Source organism: Coccinella septempunctata, chromosome 7 (assembly GCF_907165205.1).
Source record: "Coccinella septempunctata chromosome 7, icCocSept1.1, whole genome shotgun sequence".
Classification (NCBI taxonomy): domain Eukaryota; kingdom Metazoa; phylum Arthropoda; class Insecta; order Coleoptera; family Coccinellidae; genus Coccinella; species Coccinella septempunctata.
Window position 1 is genome coordinate 3,508,715 of NC_058195.1, and position 20,056 is coordinate 3,528,770.

Consider the following 20,056-nt stretch of genomic DNA (forward strand, 5'->3'; position numbering starts at 1 on the left):
CGCATCACAAAAATGACGTTTTGTTCCGAACAAAACCGAATGAAAAGGATGGAGGCGATCAAATTATGGTAAGATTAAAATTCCTTTTTAAAAAGTTCAGTTTTTCCCAAGCTATCCTGCAACAAATCGCTTTGGTATCTGTTCGGTTCGAATTCGGAATTTTAGGCTCCTTTCACACGTCTTCAGGTTCTCTTTCGCACCGAAAAGCAACACAATGATACTTTCGGTGGCCGTACGGATAAAACCCTATGAATTATTTTTCATTCGGTTGTTTTCAGGTAAAAACCTGACGGTTAAAACCTCTGGAACCTCATTCAGTTGAAATTTGATACGTATTCACCATCACGATGACGCACAAAACATTTTCTGGAAGGACCAAAATGGCGCAACCTAAATAGCAGTTTTTCCTACCTGAAAAACACATTACAGTGCAGACAGAGCTTTAGATCAATACATAGAACAACCTTCAAATTGTCACAACTCACTTGACACTTCCAAACGCTACTTGTTCTAAACCGTTCCGAAAAATTCATACGTACCATAACCGTTAAATGCAACAAGACACAACGAACACCAGACCTTCAAAACCGCTAAATCGCAACGACAATAGCGAAATTATAGAACGAACAGAACCGAGCAGCATTTCAATAACAAACGTTTACAACGCCCTCTGTCCGAATTTAACGTCGTCGTAAAAGTTTTAGCGTCGTTCTCCGAAGATTTCAGTTCTTGCGGAACGGTGCAATAGGTCCGGAAAATCTGTTTATCTCCGACGGTAAATTGGAGAGTTTGAATGGGGAATAATGGTGATTTAACGGCCGTTTCCCTGACGTACTCGTAAATTTTCAAGTTGCGCCATGGCACACGACGACGGTCAACATTTATGTGGAGGACGAGAAGAACTGATTATGCAAAACTGATGAAATAAGTGAGAAACGGACGAGAATCAATTGAAAGAAGCAAAAACTAAAGTTTCAGAAGTTAACCTCACTCTTTGACGATCAAAATAAATCGCTTCTGCGCCAGCAACTAAGCATAGTGTCAACAACACAAACTCTGAGAAATTGCTCGGTTTTGTGCAAATTGGTCACACTCATCCTGAATGCCTGAATCCACTTTATGTGTCATTTTTCTGTAACCATTACGTATTTGATACGATATTTGGGATATGCCTGTTCCTGTGTCCTAATAATCTCCTCATATCATGAGCATTTCAACGAGCTTAGGGGTCATTGCAAGACGTAAACGAATATGGAGGATTTTGCTCTTAGTTTTTCTAGTTATAGCCATTTTTCAGTTGGAGCGACTGATATAACAATTATAAATACTCACCATTCGTCTCTTGGATCTGGCAAACTTCTGTGAACACTTATCATGTCACTGACGTATTGATTGAATGCGTTGTTTTTCCAACCCAGATCAACCATAGCCTTGACATCCTCTGGAAAATGGAAGGAAATTAATTGAGTTTGCCTCGCAGTGAAACTCAATTTATTAACTAACGAAGCAGTACATAAAATGAATTTTTTGTTCAGTTCGACGAATAACTCATTCATTTCTCTGGTGCTAGCCTTCTAACCTCTAATGTTAGACTCACTGCTATTTTTATAAAAGCTGCTCCCTACTGAATACAAATTCAAGGGGATAAAGAAGTATACAGAATTTCTATCTAATACTACCTATCGAACACTACATTATCACCGTCGGAAAACTCTTTTCCAATCTACATAATAATTTCCCGTATGAATTGGACCGCCTCCCCTTTTCGCAGATCCTTTAAGGAATCCCGCCACTGTTCCCGACTGACCCTAGGGAATGGGCCTTTCACGGGACTCGGGAACGTTCCCATCCCATTCCCCCCACCCCTTCGGAGATTCGGGAACAATTTACGCAACACTATTATCTCTGCCGTATCCAGTTCCTCGCAGAAAACAGAAAACGGGGACTGGTTTCGGATAAGGTACGATCGGGGATAATTTTCAAAGGGTTCTTCATGCGTCATTGAACCGGCTGGTCCTGCTGGGGGCAGATCAGAATTTATAGCAAGCTGCTGGATTTCCTCGGAATGCAGAACTGAATCGGGTATATGAAACGGGCGAGGATTTCATTTGAGAGAAGGTAAAAGTCATCAAAATTGTCTATATAACATATTCAAGATGACAGAGCTACAACCCCTGGAATTTCGACCAAATTGCAACTGGAGATGGAAGAAGGCCACATAGGAAAACCTTTGAATTGGTCATCAAAGGTGCTCTGGATGACCAAGAACTCATGTGTAAACTTACTCGAAAGATAACTAAACAAAACTGGACAATTTGAGACGAAAACAGAGTAGAAGATTGAGACAATACTTGTGCTGACAAAGAACTTCTATTCTTATCCTATTTCACCTCATTTTCAAGACGATTTTTGGAGGGTTCGTACAAGAAGAAGACTGTGATGACCATTGTCAGTTATTTAGAGTATTCTTCCGCATTTTCCAGTAGGTATAGTTGATTTGATGAAAGGTTTGATAGGTTGGAGACTCAATGTATCAAGCAGCCTCCTATATTTTTCTCATGAAAGTTCAATAACTGGAGATTGAAGAATGCCACATAGGAAAACCTTTGAATTGGTCATCAAAGGTGCTCTGGATGACCAAGAACTCATGTGAAAACTTACTCGAGAGATAACTAAACAAAACTGGACAATTTGAGACGAAAACAGAGTAGAAAATTGAGACAGTGCTGATGTTGACGAAGAGCTTCTATTCTTATCCTATTTCACCTCATTTTCAAGACGATTTTTGGAGGGTTCGTACAAGAAGAAGATTGTGATGACCATTGTCAGTTATTTAGAGTATTCTTCCGCATTTTCCAGTAGGTATAGTTGATTTGATGAAAGGTTTGATAGGTTGGAGACTCAATGTATCAAGCAGCCTCCTATATTTTTTCTCATGAAAGTTCAATAACTGGAGATGGAAGAAGTCCACATAGGAAAACATTTGAATTTGTCATCAAAGGTGCTCTGGATGACCAAGAACTCATGTGAAAACTTACTCGAAAGATAACTAAACAAAACTGGACAATTTGAGACGAAAACAGAGTAGAAAATTGAGACAGTACTTATGTTGACGAAGAGCTTCTCTTCTTATCCTATTTAACCTCATTTTCCAGACGATTTTCGGAGGGTTCGTACAAGAAGAAGATTTGGATGACCATTGTCAGTACTTTAGAGTATTTTCAGCATTTTTCAGTAGGTATAGTTGATTTGATGAAAGGTTTGATAGGTTGGAGACTCAATGTATTAGGTAGCCTCCTATATTTTTCCTCATGAAAGTTCAATAACTGGAGATGGAAGAAGGCCACATAGGAAAACCTTTGAATTGGTCATCAAAGGTGCTCTGGATGACCAAGAACTCATGTGAAAACTTACTCGAAAGATAACTAAACAAAACTGGACAATTTGGGACGAAAACAGAGTAGAAAATTGAGACAGTGCTTATGTTGATGAAGAGCTTCTATTCTTATCCTATTTCACCTCACTTTCAAGACGATTTTGGGTTCGTACAAGAAGAAGATTGGGATGACCATTGTCAGTACTTTAGAGTATTTTTCCGCATTTTTCAGTAGGTATAGTTGATTTGATGAAACGTTTGATAGGTTGGAGACTCAATGTATTAAGCAGCCTCCTATATTTTTTCTCATGGAAGTTTAATAACTGGATATGGAAGAAGGCCACATAGGAAAACCTTTGAATTGGTCATCAAAGGTGCTCTGGATGACCAAGAACTCATGTGTAAACTTACTCGAAAGATAACTAAACAAAACTGGACAATTTGAGACGAAAACAGAGTAGAAGATTGAGACAATACTTGTGCTGACAAAGAACTTCTATTCTTATCCTATTTCACCTCATTTTCAAGCCGATTTTCGGAGGGTTCGTACAAGAAAAAGATTGTGATGACCATTGTCAGTTATTTAGAGTATTCTTCCGCATTTTCCAGTAGGTATAGTTGATTTGATGAAAGGTTTGATAGGTTGGAGACTCAATGTATCAAGCAGCCTCCTATATTTTTTCTCATGAAAGTTCAATAACTGGAGATTGAAGAATGCCACATAGGAAAACCTTTGAATTTGTCATCAAAGGTGCTCTGGATGACCAAGAACTCATGTGAAAACTTACTCGAAAGATAACTAAACAAAACTGCACAATTTGGGACGAAAACAGAGTAGAAAATTGAGACAGTGCTTATGTTGACGAAGACCTTCTCTTCTTATCCTATTTCACCTCATTTTCAAGACGATTTTTGGAGGGTTCGTACAAGAAGAAGATTTTGATGACCATTGTCAGTACTTTAGAGTATTTTCTGCATTTTTCAGTAGGTATAGTTGATTTGATGAAAGGTTTGATAGGTTGGAGACTCAATGTATTAGGTAGCCTCCTATATTTTTTCTAATGCAAGTTCAATAACTGGAGATTGAAGAATGCCACATAGGAAAACCTTTGAATAGGTCATCAAAGGTGCTCTGGATGACCAAGAACTCATGTGAAAACTTACTCGAAAGATAACTAAACAAAACTGGACAATTTGAGACGAAAACAGAGTAGAAAATTGAGACAGTGCTTACGTTGACGAAGAGCTTCTCTTCTTATCCTATTTCACCTCATTTTCAAGACGATTTTTGAAGGGTTCGTACAAGAAGAAGATTGGGATGACCATTGTCAGTACTTTAGAGTAAGAATACCTTCGAAATTTGGTCATCAAAAGTGTTCTAGATGTGAAAACTTACTCGAAAGATTCGCAGGCAGTACCACCGGCTTGCCCATCTCCCCTGCCATGTTCTGGGGTGGCAAAAGGACACTATCAGACTCCTTCCTCTCCACCTCGTTCATTTTTGTTTCCTCCTGCTTCAGCGGCATCGGCCTTATCGGTATATTATCCCTTCCCTCGTACTCCCGATGCCTCAAGTCATTCATCACTTCCTCCACCACAGTCTCATCACTCCTGTTATTATCACTGTACAACAAGAACGCTATCGTGAACCACACCGTCGTTCCCACTACCACTATCTTGAGCAAGACCGAGCGTTTTCTCCACAAGACACCCATTTTCACCGTGCTAGACCTGAGCACCTATGTTCGACAATGGCACGCAATGCTGCATTCAATCTTGATCCGCCGCAGTTTATTTGATCAGCATTTCATCTCCACTGATAAGGTCTCGATAAAACTGCAGGCTTATCACAGGCTTATCTCAGTATACAGGACGACGCTATGGTTTAGTTCAGTTGGAGACGGCTCTTTGGCTACGTCGGTGTACTTTTGGTGCATTTTGATCGGAACTATCTGAAACGAGAAAAAAATTAGGTTAGAATGACAGGATAATGTGACGGTTTTGTGGGAATCACAGAGTTATTCTTACGCTTTGAAAATATGAAGGGTAGGAATCCCCACTCTCCAAAATGGAAGCTGCGGAGAGTAGAGATAAGAAATTCATTAGCTTGATCACGTTTTTACGTTGTTCAATGAGTAATGAAATAATCCATAATTCATTGAGGGTGGGTTAACATAGAAATACAAAGAACTGATACCAACTAATAAAAACAATCTCATAGGCACATGCCAAACACGTGGAAGCCATCGGCCAATCAAACTGGTTCCTCTCTTAGGTGTAAGTTCTTAGTAACTCTGCATAAACTCACCATTACACTCTCATTGGCAGTTGGCTTTCACCTAATCGCTAATTAGATTAGTTTTCTTAAATCTTAATTCTTGAGAATGTTGGACAAATCTGCCATCACATGAATATTACATATTTAATGTTTAAACAATTAATCGGTTCATACTGCGAGATTTCTCACGAGATCCAGGCTCTTCTGTGTGATTTCAATTTTCAAATTGTATTTGGCTGTGCTCCAATACATATCACATATCCAATGAATATCCCATGCAAATTTCACATAAGGTTCTATTCATAATAATCGATCGGAAATACTCCAACTTTCACCATTCAAAATCGAAGTATTAATTAAATTGCTCCGGTCTTGAGCATAAACACAGCTCAAAAATTGAAGTGGATATGCGGAAGAAAGCGAACTTTTTGCACTTAACTCAAACTTTCAGTATTACACACACACACACTCTCGACACTCGACACTCGACACACAACACTCGCCACTCGGCACTCGACACCCGACACTTGACACTCGACACTTGACACTCGACACTTGACACTTGACACTCGACACTTGACACTCGACACTCGACACTCGACACACGACACTCGACACTCGACACACGACACTCGACACTCGACACTTGACACTCGACACTTGACACTCGACACTTGACACTCGACACTCGACACACGATACTCGACACTTGACACTAGACACTCGACACTAGACACACGACACTGGACACTCGACACTGGACACTCGACACTAGACACTCGACACAAGACACTGGACACTCGACACTCGACACTAGACACTCGACACTCGACACTAGACACTCGACACAAGACACTCGACACACGACACACGCACACACAATGAATGGCTGGAGCTACAATCCAACCTATAAACTTTGGTACTCTGAAGACGGATAGCTGGCACTTTTACAGCTACATAATTTCACCATTACTTCAAATAGCTTATCAAAAATGGAGAATTCATGAAATATTCTTATCGTTCAATATTTCACTAACGCTAAATGTTTTTTTCATCAAAAATGCAAAGTGTACGAAACATTCTCATGGTTGGTCTTTCATCCATCAAGTTGTCACCACCATCGTAAAACAATTCACTCAGCAAACTTCAACAAGCTACAAAATCAACCAACATCACGCCTAACATAATTCAGGAGACAGTTTACACCTACACAATTTCAGCAATGAGGTGATAGAGGTTTGATTGTTGCATTTCACTTTCGGCATCAAAATCCTAAAGATCAACCAGTAAAATGAACTTTAGAGATTGTTGTTTTGAGTCACCGAATGAAGGTTGAAACATGATTTTTCTACACTGATACGGTCCAAGAGAAAAAGTCGAAAAACTTATCTAGATGATATTTCACGAGGCAAACGAGTACCTCAACTGTAACTACACATTTTATATGAACGAAACCTGTTACGTGATTTTGTGAGAATAAGATCGATTACTCTGTAATGGCCATAACTCTCAAGCAATTTAAAACGTCCTAACTCTAGAAATAAGAACATGTTTAAAGGAGATGGACCGAAAATTTCATAATCAATAATTTCTTATCAACAAATTCAATAATGTAGCATCGAGACCGGACCTGCACCCAATATGTTTTCTATGGCACGCTCTCTTCAGGAAAACGAGGCGTACAACCAACGACCACCTATTATACCATATTCTCTCGTTCTGAAAGAACCTTTTTTTACGCGGCAGTCTGGTATTGAAACCACACTGAACTAACGGTATATTTCTTTCTGGAAAAATGATAATGGTAGCCAGCATCCGGATGAAATAACTAATTGTCACCATTCCCATAATATATTTTCTCATCAGCTGCTAATGGAATCCTTTAACAGGCAAAAAAGCCGGTCTGTTAATGAAATACGTCCCCATGTTGTATTGCTCGTATTAATTTGTCTGCCTGCTTGCATGGTACACATTCTGGGGAAAGAATACGAAGAGGATATAAATGATTCGCTATTTTGCACGCTATTACTGCAGTAATCTAAAAAAGAGCTTTACTACCCTTTCTATTCGAGTTCCGACTCATTGCAGGAGGCCTTTTCATTATCGGTTCAGAGACTCTTCACCTTTTTTGACAGTAAAGAAGAGCTCACAAATGTTTTGAAAATTTTCATTCAGAAACTAGAAATCTTAATTAAGTTACCCTTTATTTATACACAGTACACAAGTAATACTACAATGATTAAGAAATCCTTTGAAAGAGACTTTTATTCACGAATATCAAAAAGACTCAGGCTATGGTTACAACACATTCAGATATCACACCAAACCAAATAGTCTTCTGTTGATTGTTTCAAATATGTTCCACTAGGATATCATTTGGTATTACGGTATTCCCTACCCCAGTTCTTAGATTTCTCCTTCCTTACAGCACTTTCAAGCTCATACAGTCTCTTCATACATTTAACCATCCCCTTGTAGGGTGTATTACAAGCTCCAAAGAATCGTGATATCGCATTTTCAGCGACGCATCTGACGTAAATGTTCATCAGATCTTCACAAGTGTCGTACTCAACTTTCGGTACACCATCCATGATGGAAACAATTTCTTAAGGAACAATTTCGAAAAATAACTGTTTGAGATCTAACCTTGTACTGACGTGTATGAATCACAGCATAGAAATGGGTCTGGTTTATCGATGATCAGGGTTCAATTTAACGTGCATAGATGTGATCGTCTATTAAGAATTAAACTTGGTGCAAATCTTCAGATATAATGAACGTGGTGCTACAAAACAAAATAGATTTGCCCCACAAATAGTTTAGCCTGACACAGAAAGTAAGGATAAATGTTTGAAAAACATGGAGAAGAATATGTTGAGTAATAAAATATTTTGACATTGAAATTTCGTTTGGTTCTTCAGTAGGCTAAGAATTTTTCAATATATCCTCGTACTATCATCAGAGGAATCATGCATCGTGTCATGTTTTTCGGCCATTCATTCCTTTACGTCAAAATTGAACTAAACGCGTGACCTGCGCCGCGATGGGGGGATAAAGTCCGGTTGTAATCATGGCCAGGATCAGTTTCCCGCAGCGCAGTCTTACGTCGAACATTATGATCGATGGGAGAGTGTCAGGGCTGAAAGAAGGAGGGAAAATTTCGCTTATCGTCGTAGTTTGACCATGTTATCTTTATGCCACCGGTTGAATTACTCCACCGTGGCTATCAGCATTCATGGGGGAAAACGAACAAATCCGTGGAAGAGTCCAACAAGCTTATTTTTATAATTTATGCCGGTCTTGAAATCTTAACGCGTCCATCGCTGCAAATTGAAATTTTCATTTTCCTGTTGGCTTTATACCGGTTTAATTTATTCGGCTTGGCTGTTGCGTGTTGAATTTTTTCGTTGGAATACAGAACGGACGTAAACGGTGTATAATTGGTTACATTCTTATTTTAATTTAGATGACGGTTCGGTTGACGTTTTTTATTTATGAGGATGGAGGATTCCACTCAGATACCCCTTGACAGAATGAAGTAAAAATCCAGTAAAATTTAAATCTGTCATCGTAATGATTGCTTTGACGCATGAAGATGACTTGATTCGGATTTTGATTCATGGGGACCTGAATCAAGTTGTGAATAGACTTGAAATTATACTCGACGAATTGAACACACGAAGTATGTGGCTGGCTTTACACTTGGATGCCGCTGAGTAGAGAGAATCCTGAAGAGACAGTACAAGGGAGAGATTCGCCTTAAGGAAGGCAAGAAAACACCGTTAGAGCTGTTCGTACGAGAGGAAATTGAAGTTGTGAAAGGTTCGAGGATTGTTTCCCGTCATTTGACTCAAAACCGGAGTTTCTCGCAGGAAAATGCCTGAAAATTCGTGTGTACGGTTGATTGGAGATATTCGTTACATGACGTTTGCTTTTATCACGCCTGGTTTCGTTCCATCATACGAACAAGGGTCGGAATTGAAAACTGGCTCTTTTGGGTGCTGGTGATGAGGGGTTGATACGTTGGAGGGTGATTTGGGTAGATTTTTCGAAACTGGACTGCTTGAGAATATAGGCAACAATTCTTCGACTATATAGTGCTTTGATAATACCAGGATATATTAAAAAATTCTTAGCCCAAAATATTTCAATACTCAACATATTCTCCTCTTAATTGGATACATTTATTGCAGCGTACCTACAACGTCTCTAGACCTTTAGAAAAATGTTTCTTCTTGCTCTGCAAACCAGAGCTCCACAGCTTTTATTACCTCCTCGCTGGAAGAAAATTTACGACCTTTTAAACTTTTTTTCGGTTGAGGGAAGAGATGATAGTCGGATGGAGCCAAATCTGGTGAATAAGGGGGGTGTTCTAGTAATTCAAACCCTAAATCACGAATTTTTTGCATGGCAACATGAGATTTGTGTTCAGAGGCGTTGTCCTGCAAAAACAAAACACGTTTGGATAGCTTTCCGCGTCTTTCCTCTTTAATTTTTTCCCGTAGAGTGGTCAGTAATGTCGAACAGTAATCTCCGGTTGTTGTTCTACCCTTATCCAAAAAATTAATCATGATTACTCTATGGCAATCCCAAACAACTGAAGTAAGAACTTTTCCACCAGTTTTTTGTACACGAAACTTTTTAGGTCTTGGAGAACCAGAGTAACGCCATTCCATCGATTGTTGCTTTGTTTCTGGATCGTAAAAATGTACCCAAGTCTCATCCATAGTAACAATTCGGTTTAAAAAGTCTACATCGTTTTCAAATCGAGCACAGATCGAAAGCGATGCTTCTACCCTCGCACGCTTTTGGTCAACATTCAAACATTTGGGGATCCATTTTGCAGCAATTTTTTCTGTCTATATTGACGTGAACTATATGATGAACGCGTTCGTATGAAATATTCAGTGCTTCAGATATCCGTTTCAGCCCAATTCGACGTTCTGATAAAATCATGTCATGAACTGTGCATCGATATTTTGGGGGACTGACACAGAAACTGGCCTTTCCGATCAGTCATCATCTTCAATGGAAAATTACCTCTTTTGAAGCTTGCAGTCCAATTTTTCACGGTTGCATACGAACTACATTGATCACCAAGGGTATTAAGCATATCTTCGTAAATCTGCTTACCTCTGAACCCTTTTGAATACAGGTACTTGATCTTGATGATGGCTCGATACTCCAATTTTTCTTTCTTTTAATTTATTGCGTGACTCTGGTTATTTTTTTGACCTCAAACTTCACACTGACACTTCTAATGAGTTATTGTTCGTTTCTATGGTAACGCAATGTTTTTTTATACATGGAACTGGTCTAGGCTAACTAGATATCAATCCTCGTACTTATCTGTAAGACCCTTACAAAGAGGAAATTGGGTTCCTCTGAAGAAAAACTCAAATTAATTCAATATACCCAACTTTTTTCGAACAGTTCATTTCTCCAAGTGATTGCACCCGCTTATGTTCTAAGTTTTCCTTTTTGCAATCATCGCAGTTCTCTTATCTCTGTTACTTTTTTATCTCCTCCAGATCTAGTGTAGATGTCGCTTAATCTTTGACAGAGCCGGGATTTTCCTCACGTTCCCTGTCGGTTTCGTGGAGCCGTATTATCAATTCTTTCTTGAATCGGCGATTAAGAGCAACGTCCCACTCCATTTGCGCGTATAAATTATTTACCTAAGGCGAGAGGGACTTCAAAAGGTCCCCGAAGGTGAGCTGGCTCGTGACTGAAGGTAAGATGAAGATGATCTATCTGAATGTCACGTATCTTCGGTATTTTTAGAAGAAGGATGCTGCGATCATACACAAGGTTGGAGCAGGAGCTTTGTCATCGACTGTTCTTTGTGATCTACGGAATGTCTGGGGGAATGAAAGTACAGGATGCAATCTAGGAGGATTAGGAATCTTTTATGAATCTCATAATCTTTCGATGTTCTATATCCTCATATCATCATGAAAATAGACTGAAACATAACGTGAATAGAATGAGTGCCTAAGAAATATGAACAGTGGATTCTTGAGGTCAAAATAAAGACTCTTTTTCCTCTACCATTTTTTTCCGATTCGCCTTAGATCAAAAGATATAACTATTTTAGGCTTTAATGATGAACTATGCCACCCCTGGGAACCTGACACTGAAGTTTTTCGGGAATAAGCTACTATAAGACCCGTTTTCACCAAACGCACTTAGTGTTAAGAGTCTCTTAAAATGAACCCTTAACTTAAATTACGTTGCACGAACTGTTAAGTGACATTTAAATGGCCAAAGCTAGCCTTAAATTCAAGCGCTCCTGTAATGACCACTTAGGTATTTAAGGGCGGGATTCTAACCTAAAATAATTTGTTGAACTCATAAACTGGCTGCAGAACTGCTGTGGTTTTTCTAATAACGTCAAGTACCATTTATTTGACAATCCATTTCATTATCAATAATAATGCTAATTCAGCAACAAAAAGTTGTCACTCTTTGATAATAATATAAAAGAGTACTTGACACTGACTGACAGGACAATAAAGTTAGGTTAATGAAATGACAACGATCATCTGCAACCGGCCAACCAATGAAAAGGCTTTATTGGACTAGAATGAAGTTACACCAAAATAAAAAACTGAAATATCACTAGATATTAAAACTTAAGGGCCCCTTACTTAAGATTCTGTTAAGCCGCAGTCGTGCAACTGACAATAAAATTGAGCATCCATTAACTTTAAACTACGCTTAGTTAAGTACTCATTTTAAGGGGGATTGGTGCAAACGGGCCTAATTGTCCTTTCAAGAATGATTGACATCCCAGGCATTGAAAGTCCTGATGCAGCTTGATATCTGGTCACAAACAATCTTCAATAATTTCTGTAGTTTCAATCACAGAACCGAAATATATGAATACTCTGGAAAAGTATTCGAAAAGAAGAAATATTCAAATTCAAAGCATATCAATCAGCATTCAAAATTCATACAATTTCTACGATTAAATTAAGAACATAAACAGCAGTACACAATTCAAATTATCGTCGGTCAGTGCATAGATTCACATACAATAAATAGGTCTTTAGATCACAATACCAACCTAATAATTCCGCAACACAAAATCTCAACTAATAGGGTATAACCAACAATTCGATTTTCCATAACCACCCGAGTCAATCATTCTTGAGTTGACTATGTATTAGAACACATCCGTCTATAGAGTCCCCAAAAGACGACTGTGATTAGAAAACTCAATTTTTCCAATCCATTTAGTGGTGTTAATAATGCCTACAAAAAAAGCGTTGGCGGATATTAATCTCCATTATGTTATCATCCATTATCGTTGTTCATTTAGTTTGGTACCTACAGGAGTTACCAGAATCAAACGTGACCTTTCATTCTCATGAATGAATGGATATTGTCTCTGTTCAAATGTTCTTCTTCTTTGTTAAGTGGATAAACGCAAAGCTACTACAAATTTTCAAATACGCAGTTAATGTTTTGTCGCTCCAAAGACGTTTTGAGCCACCAAGAAGTGTCTTAGGGAGGTTCATCGCCATAATAGGTAGCAGTTCAAGATTTTCTGAAACTCCTTCAGCGATGGGATGCTGAAATAAAAGAGCCGGAATATTATTCCCGCTAAAACGATCCTAGTCGAACCGAAATAAGGGATGAACTCCTATCTGTCTGGGAGACTGGGTCGAATGGCCGTCATTCTTCATTTCCAGCTAGATTTCTCCTCCGGCCCATAGGCGAACAATCTTCCGTCCATGGCAACGTACTCGCTCCTCGTGAAAAATACCGTAACAAATTGGAATCTACGCGGGGGTTCTCCGGCTGTTGAAGAATGGCCCGGGAAAGGGACCAGGATGGATGGGTTCAATCAGGACAAGATGAGATTTATTCCAACTAGCAACGGTCGAAAAGTTATCGGATTGAAGGGGGATATTTCATCTGTAACTATAGATTCGAAACACGTGTAAAGTCCCTTCAACGTGCAGTTATCGTAAGTCTCGGAATTACTCTTCATTCTGGATTTGAATGATCAGTCGATGGATCAGTTAGTATAATATATGTTTAGTCGTGAATGTTAGGTTGCCTAACTCGAGTATGTGAGGCGTTTTTGGTCCCGATCGCTGGCTATGCCTAGCGAAACAAACAGTTTGACTGTCAATTACCATAACAACCATTATTTTACATTCGAACGCTCTGAAAGGTTTTTAAAAAACCTTGGGTGGATTAATTGCGTTTTCACCTTGTTGTTATGGCCGAATTTGTTATGTATTTGGAAAAATGTAACGCCTTGTATCTTGGAAACAAACAATTTCGGAACAAAGTCCAACAGGACCTTTCGGGCTTCAAAAAACCTAGAGACTATTATTCTGAATTTGTTCGCAATGTTTATGAAACCTCTGGATATCGAATGGCCCCAAAAACAAGCTGAAGCATCACCAAAAACGTCATAAACGGCATTGTCAATCACCGAACCTAAGTCAGGCGTCTGAAAGGACGATCTGGCACAATCACTGCTTGTTCTAATTGTCGTTCATCCTCGCCCATCATCAATTACGACGTTTTTCATGATGGGCGATGAATATTATTCAGCTTACAGGCTCGATGTCAACAAGTCGTGACATGAGACCTGACAAAAACGTTGATAAATTATGATGGATCACGGTGATACCGTTGTACGGAAAACATCGATCAGTCTGGACGGAACAGCATATACGAGGGAATTACACCGGATTAGCCCATACCAATTCGCAGCTTCGGAAACAGGTGCGTGGCATTTGACAGGGAGGGCAGAAAATCCAAAAAAATCAAGCGTATCTTTATGGATAGTTGATCTCAATATATATTTTTCATACATGAAGTTCTCAATCCGTACAAACATCAAACGATGAGCTATTTCTCTAGCCCAAGATCAAGGTAATGTTCTCACCGAGGTTTTCTCTGTATCAGTGGTTAATTCATACTTTGTAGTGGAATGCAGTAGAACTCTACATGAGCTGGGCTTCGGTTACGTTGTGAATGTTATTTGGTTTCCTTCTTTTACACATTGTTAAAGGGTTTCCTCGGATGTCTCGAGCTCCAGCGTGTTTGCACGCCAGCCAGCCAAGAATTGGACAGCAGTGGTGGAACCTGGATAGAACAGGGTGCCACTCCTGCTTTCCAAATTAAGAATGGTTTTACGTCGTTTTCCACAACTGAAGACGGTCCGTAATGTCCAAATTTAAATGTATCTACCGCAGAAAAACTAAAATGTTACTATATCCTCGAAACAGGTGAAACAAAATCGAATCAGTGCCTTAGTTATTCGTCACCGTTGAGTGAAACCTGAAATAAACTCTCTGGTTACATGGTGCATTACTCATACAACGATGCCAAGTCAAATTTCGATAAATATAACGTCACGATTGCCAATAGAATAATTCCAATTCCCCATGGTACATGGAAAGGCTCATAATATTATTTGTTCTTTCCCGATAACATAAAACATACAAGGTTAACGTATACAAAGTTATCCTGGCCATCTGATGATTAAAGAAGGAACCCCATGAAACAATATGACTTAAAAGGCCATTTTCATCAATTTTCCGCCCAATTGTCCTAATGGACCTTTCATATATATCGTTCGACAACTTTTCCCATGACAGTAATGAGTTGACAACACATTAGACAAATAATTCGTTTCACAACCAATATTTACACAAATGTTTGTACACACACGATGCCCAGTTTCACAACCCGAATACATGGAAACGAAAAATCATTAACGATGGTTCGAATATTACTAGAAAGTACCTACTTGCCTATTAAAATATTGCAAATGAAGAATTAAATGTTGGGTAAATGTGTTTGAACAGCGTTTCAGATCGCGAATGTTGTTTATTTTTATTTCATCTAATGGGGAGGTGGAGTTGTTCCATTGTATGAGATGAATTCTCTTTATTTTTGCTTGAAACAAGATTAGAAGGAGGATGAATTAATATTATATCTGATGGATGCTGTATTGAGGACTAATTGATCGATTTTTATATGATTTCTTGTTCTGATGGAGCTTCTTGCTTCGAAATAGTGAGAGGAAGCAAAAAATTCTGTGAGTCTTTGACTCGAACAAAAAGTTTAACAGTAGATTTTCGAGGTCAAAAGACGTATTTCTTCGTATCTAGGAAGAATTCCAAGTGGTAAAGGTTTCACTCAACCAAAAGAGTGTTGAAATATATGTAGAATTATGACGCTCCCTGTATCGAGCCCTGTATTTATACAGGGTGAGTCTTTGTCTTTAATTCGAGTGTTTTTAGGCTGATAATAACGTTAATATTTCTTTCAACCTGTGAAATTTCACCAGAGGACCAAATTTGATGCAAACGTTTCGAACATTCGTGCAAATTATGGCCGTAATTTGGCTGAAGGGCCAACAAATTTACGCGGTGCACCTGCCACCAAATATTTATCCCGAAAACCGTAAACAATGGCTTTTATCTGTTGCGAATTTCGAAACGACCCGTCGGATATGATTAGACGTGTTCATTTTATGTGCGGTCTGCTAAAATGCCATTCTATTTGTCCGTTGTCGGATTTCGCAATCAGAAAATTTGTTTAAATATCGCTCTGTTTTGTTTTCGGCGATGTGTAACTAGCATTGTTTTCGGTTTTCGTGGATAAATAATGAATTATGCGGACTATGCGGATTGTTGGTTTTTCATCATCGTCATTCGTTCAAGCGATTTCGGAGAAAAAATGCGCTCTCATTCAAAGGACAACAAAGGACTTCCAAGTGACGGTTCTTGGTAAATTCAAATGGAGAGTCATGAAGGTAGAATCAAAATTGAAGAGGATCCTCAGGATCCCCTGTGGAATATTTGAAAAAAGACTTAGAATTCTTGGTGGATTTTCCATGTACAGGGTGTTTCTAAATTGAAGGTACAAACGAACAGGGAATAGGTTTCGTTTTCGAGATTCAGGGTGTTAAAGTTTGAATTCTTGGATTGGTATCAAAACAACTTGTGTCTTTTCTTTTGTACCTCCGATTGAGGATGCTCTTGATGTCATTTGACACAGAATTTTTCACAAAACTGTTCATTCCAGCAATAAATTCTTTTTCATAATGGGGAATTCTCCTCAATTTGAGTTATCACTGCATATGAAAGTATAAACTGAATAATTATGAGTTTCATTCATGATTTTTTCAAATGCACAGCGGAAACTATTGGAAATCATTCTTCAAATATGGAGTTTCAAAATTTAAATCACTTGGTTTCAAGTTTACGATATGGCAACAGCGCCTACTAGAAAATAAAAGGAACAATGTTCGATCAGCTTGTTTATAAAATAACAGCTGTTGATTTACAGGCGCGTACTTCCTGGCGAGCCTCAACTGCAACCGGCCATAAAAATCCCATAAAATTTTATGACCTTCCTCGTTTGTCACAGACTTCATACACAGCCATCTTTGTCTATCTCATCAAGATAATGTATTTGTTGTCCTCTATCATCAAGGCATATTTCAGTCGATGTTGCCAACTTGTGCAATTGAAATGAAACGATTTAAATTTTAATTACCCATTTTTATCTTCGTTAGGAGCATTCCCTATTGAATGCCCATTCTATTGGGGTATTATGCCTGCTGTTCATCGAAAAACCAGTCCGTAATTCGCGTATCGATTTCCTCTGACCAGTTATTATAATGCGATTCATAAAAACAAGACGATAAGTGCGAACTGTTCCTATTCTTTGAGATTTTGCGGCCTGTACAGGTATATGTCCGATCAACCTTGAAGGCTCACCTTATAATTTGACTACCACATAATTGGATATGGAGGGCGATGGACTGGCCTGCCGGTTGTTGGAACTGTCTGCGTATTGTGTACAAAACTTATCGTACGTTGGTTCTTGGTGATGTTGCGAGATGCAGGATTGAACCACCGAAACCGCTACAGAAGCTACGAAAGTACATATACCGCTCAACAAATGATATGGATCACTGAAGTTCTATCGATTCATTTCAGCCTCGAGATGTTTATTTTTTTTATTTTCAACTAATGGAATTTTCACGAAAATCAGGACTGCTTTCAACATTTTTCCTTATCTTGTCTAGAAATACCAGACATAGCCAAAATCAAGAAATTTGGTATACCCTAAACACGGTGGGTCTTTGACTCGTATACATATTTCAACAGTAAGTTCTTAAGGTCAAGGGAAACATTTTTTCCTTTACCATTTTTTTCCGAGTCGGATCGGTTTTAAAGATACAGGCTGTTGAAAAAACCATAAAAAATGGTATTTTTAGTTCTATCTCAGAAACGGTTTTATCGAATGAAATGAATTTCGGAATTTAGTTTTTCATTTATTTGATGAATCTTTTTCGAACACAAGATACCACCCACATCTTCCAGATTTCTCATTATGACCATTACGCACCATAAAAATACCAAAAACCCAAAGAACTCTTGAAACTGAGTTTGACGCTATTTAATGAATATTTGAACGTTTTGTAGAATGAAAGTATTCTTTATATTTTCTCGTATAATGCGCCGCATGGAACTGGTCTAGACTAACTAGATATCAATACATCCTCGTAAAAATGAAAGTTTTCGTAATATATAGTAATTCATTATTGTTGTGTATTTCATTTCGTATGAGAATTAGGTAGGTACTAGATTCAAACATACTTCACATTTAACCTTTCACTTCAATATGAATAAATGTATGATATTTTCTCTGTTGCTTCATGAATACCATCAGTAACTAGTGAGGCAGTATAAATCACTGTGTGTTTAATCAACCAATATTCAATTTGACATTATACGCTTGAAGTCATCGCATGTGATAATCGGAAAATGTTGTTTTCCTTGAAGAGCGGTCCGAAGAATCCTCAATGTCATCTGTACCATCATTTTTCCTATAGGTGAATCTACCGTCAAAGATCCGCTAATCAATTACGCGATTGCATAATGACGTCCAGATTCGATCAGCCTTGAATGGTCTTTAACGAGGATTATTAATTCGGATTGAGAGGTTTTCGCAATCAGATAAAACCTCATTTGATTTGGATGAAGAAGCCCGAACAATCGTTGCCCAAGACGAAGTTCTATCTATGGGATTGACGGTGATTCAATCGTAATATAAATCTATCAGCTTCTGCTTTCTTAGCAGACATAGCAACTGGTGTATTCTGATGAATCACATGGCAGAATTTAAACATTTCAAAGTATTTTCAATAATATAATATTTTAGATTGGCTCAACAATTACGTGAATGTATGCCTGTGGATCTGTGGTCGCTAATCGAAAATGTCAATAGAGTCTCGGTTTTTCATCGAATTATAGCGCAGTGAGTCGCGGCTTCAACATGATTTGCTAACGTGCTCGTGACAAAAGTCTTCTTCAGGTACTGTGCTAAACCGAGACCTTTACAAGATATAAACAGTAAAGATTCTGCTGAGGTTATACTTTGGTTTCGATTCAGAGGTTTTTCATTGAAAATTAGCAGCGCCAAGTACCACAGGGCCTATTATATCCGAGCCCAGCTCTGGACTGGCGATAATTAAATTTGCCAATAATTCATCCCGGCTTTAGCCTGTCTCAACTGAACAAAAACGATGTCTCGGTAATTAGAAGTTACAAAAGAAACGAGGTTAGTCGTTCACTCGCTATTAAATGCAGATGAATGGAGAGAGAGACAAGGGGTTTCTGTACTGCCAACGGCTTCTGTATTCGAGGTTTCATCCCTCTACGTACATTATGGGTCAGTGGTGTTCAACTTTGGGTTTTAGATCATTCTACAGGGAGAATCATTGATTCGTACAGATATTTTAACAGTAGATTCTGGAGGTCAAAAGAAACACTTTTTTCCTTTACCATTTTTTGCGAATCGGCTCGGTTTAAAAGATACAGGCTGTTGAAAAACCACAAAAAAAAATTATTTTTAGTTCTATCTCACAAAGGGTTTTATCGAATGAAATGAATTTTGGAATATAGTTTTTCATTTATTAGATGAATCTTTTTCGAACACAAGACATCACCCACGTCTTCCAGTTATCTCATTATGACCATTACGTACCATAAAAATACCAAAAATTCAAGCAGCCCAACTCTTGAAACTAAGTTGGACGCCATCTAATGAATATTTGAACGTTTTGTAAAATAAGAGTATTCCTCATATTTTCTCGTGTAATGCGCAGTTTTCGAGTACTTTGATGTTCAAAAATTAAAAAGTATCTGTGAAATTTGAAAAATTGGGTACTTTGGCTGAATACAACTCTGTTTAAAAGATCCACAGATGTGTAGTATCACAGATTTAGCTAGTTATTCTGAAGGTTATTTCGTCTTTCCAGGGATGGCACAGGTCATCATGAAAACTTTTAAAGGCTATATATTTTTATCAGGCAAGAATCAGAAAAAATGGTATAAGAAGAAGTGTTTCTTTTG

At 38.4% G+C, this 20,056-nt stretch overlaps 1 protein-coding gene across 10 annotated transcripts in view; it reads right to left on the reverse strand.

The window, feature by feature from the left end:
* The window catches only part of LOC123316273 (putative polypeptide N-acetylgalactosaminyltransferase 9), a 124,803-nt gene that overhangs the window by 29,310 nt on the left and 75,437 nt on the right, over positions 1-20,056 (reverse strand). For all 10 annotated transcript variants that reach the window (XM_044902261.1, XM_044902258.1, XM_044902251.1 and 7 more), the window contains 2 exons: positions 4,773-5,328; positions 1,333-1,441 (listed from right to left, as the gene is read on the reverse strand). In XM_044902261.1, the coding sequence (XP_044758196.1) occupies positions 1,333-1,441; positions 4,773-5,091 (428 nt within the window). In that variant the 5' untranslated portion in view covers positions 5,092-5,328. The remainder of the gene's footprint in view (positions 1-1,332; positions 1,442-4,772; positions 5,329-20,056) is intronic.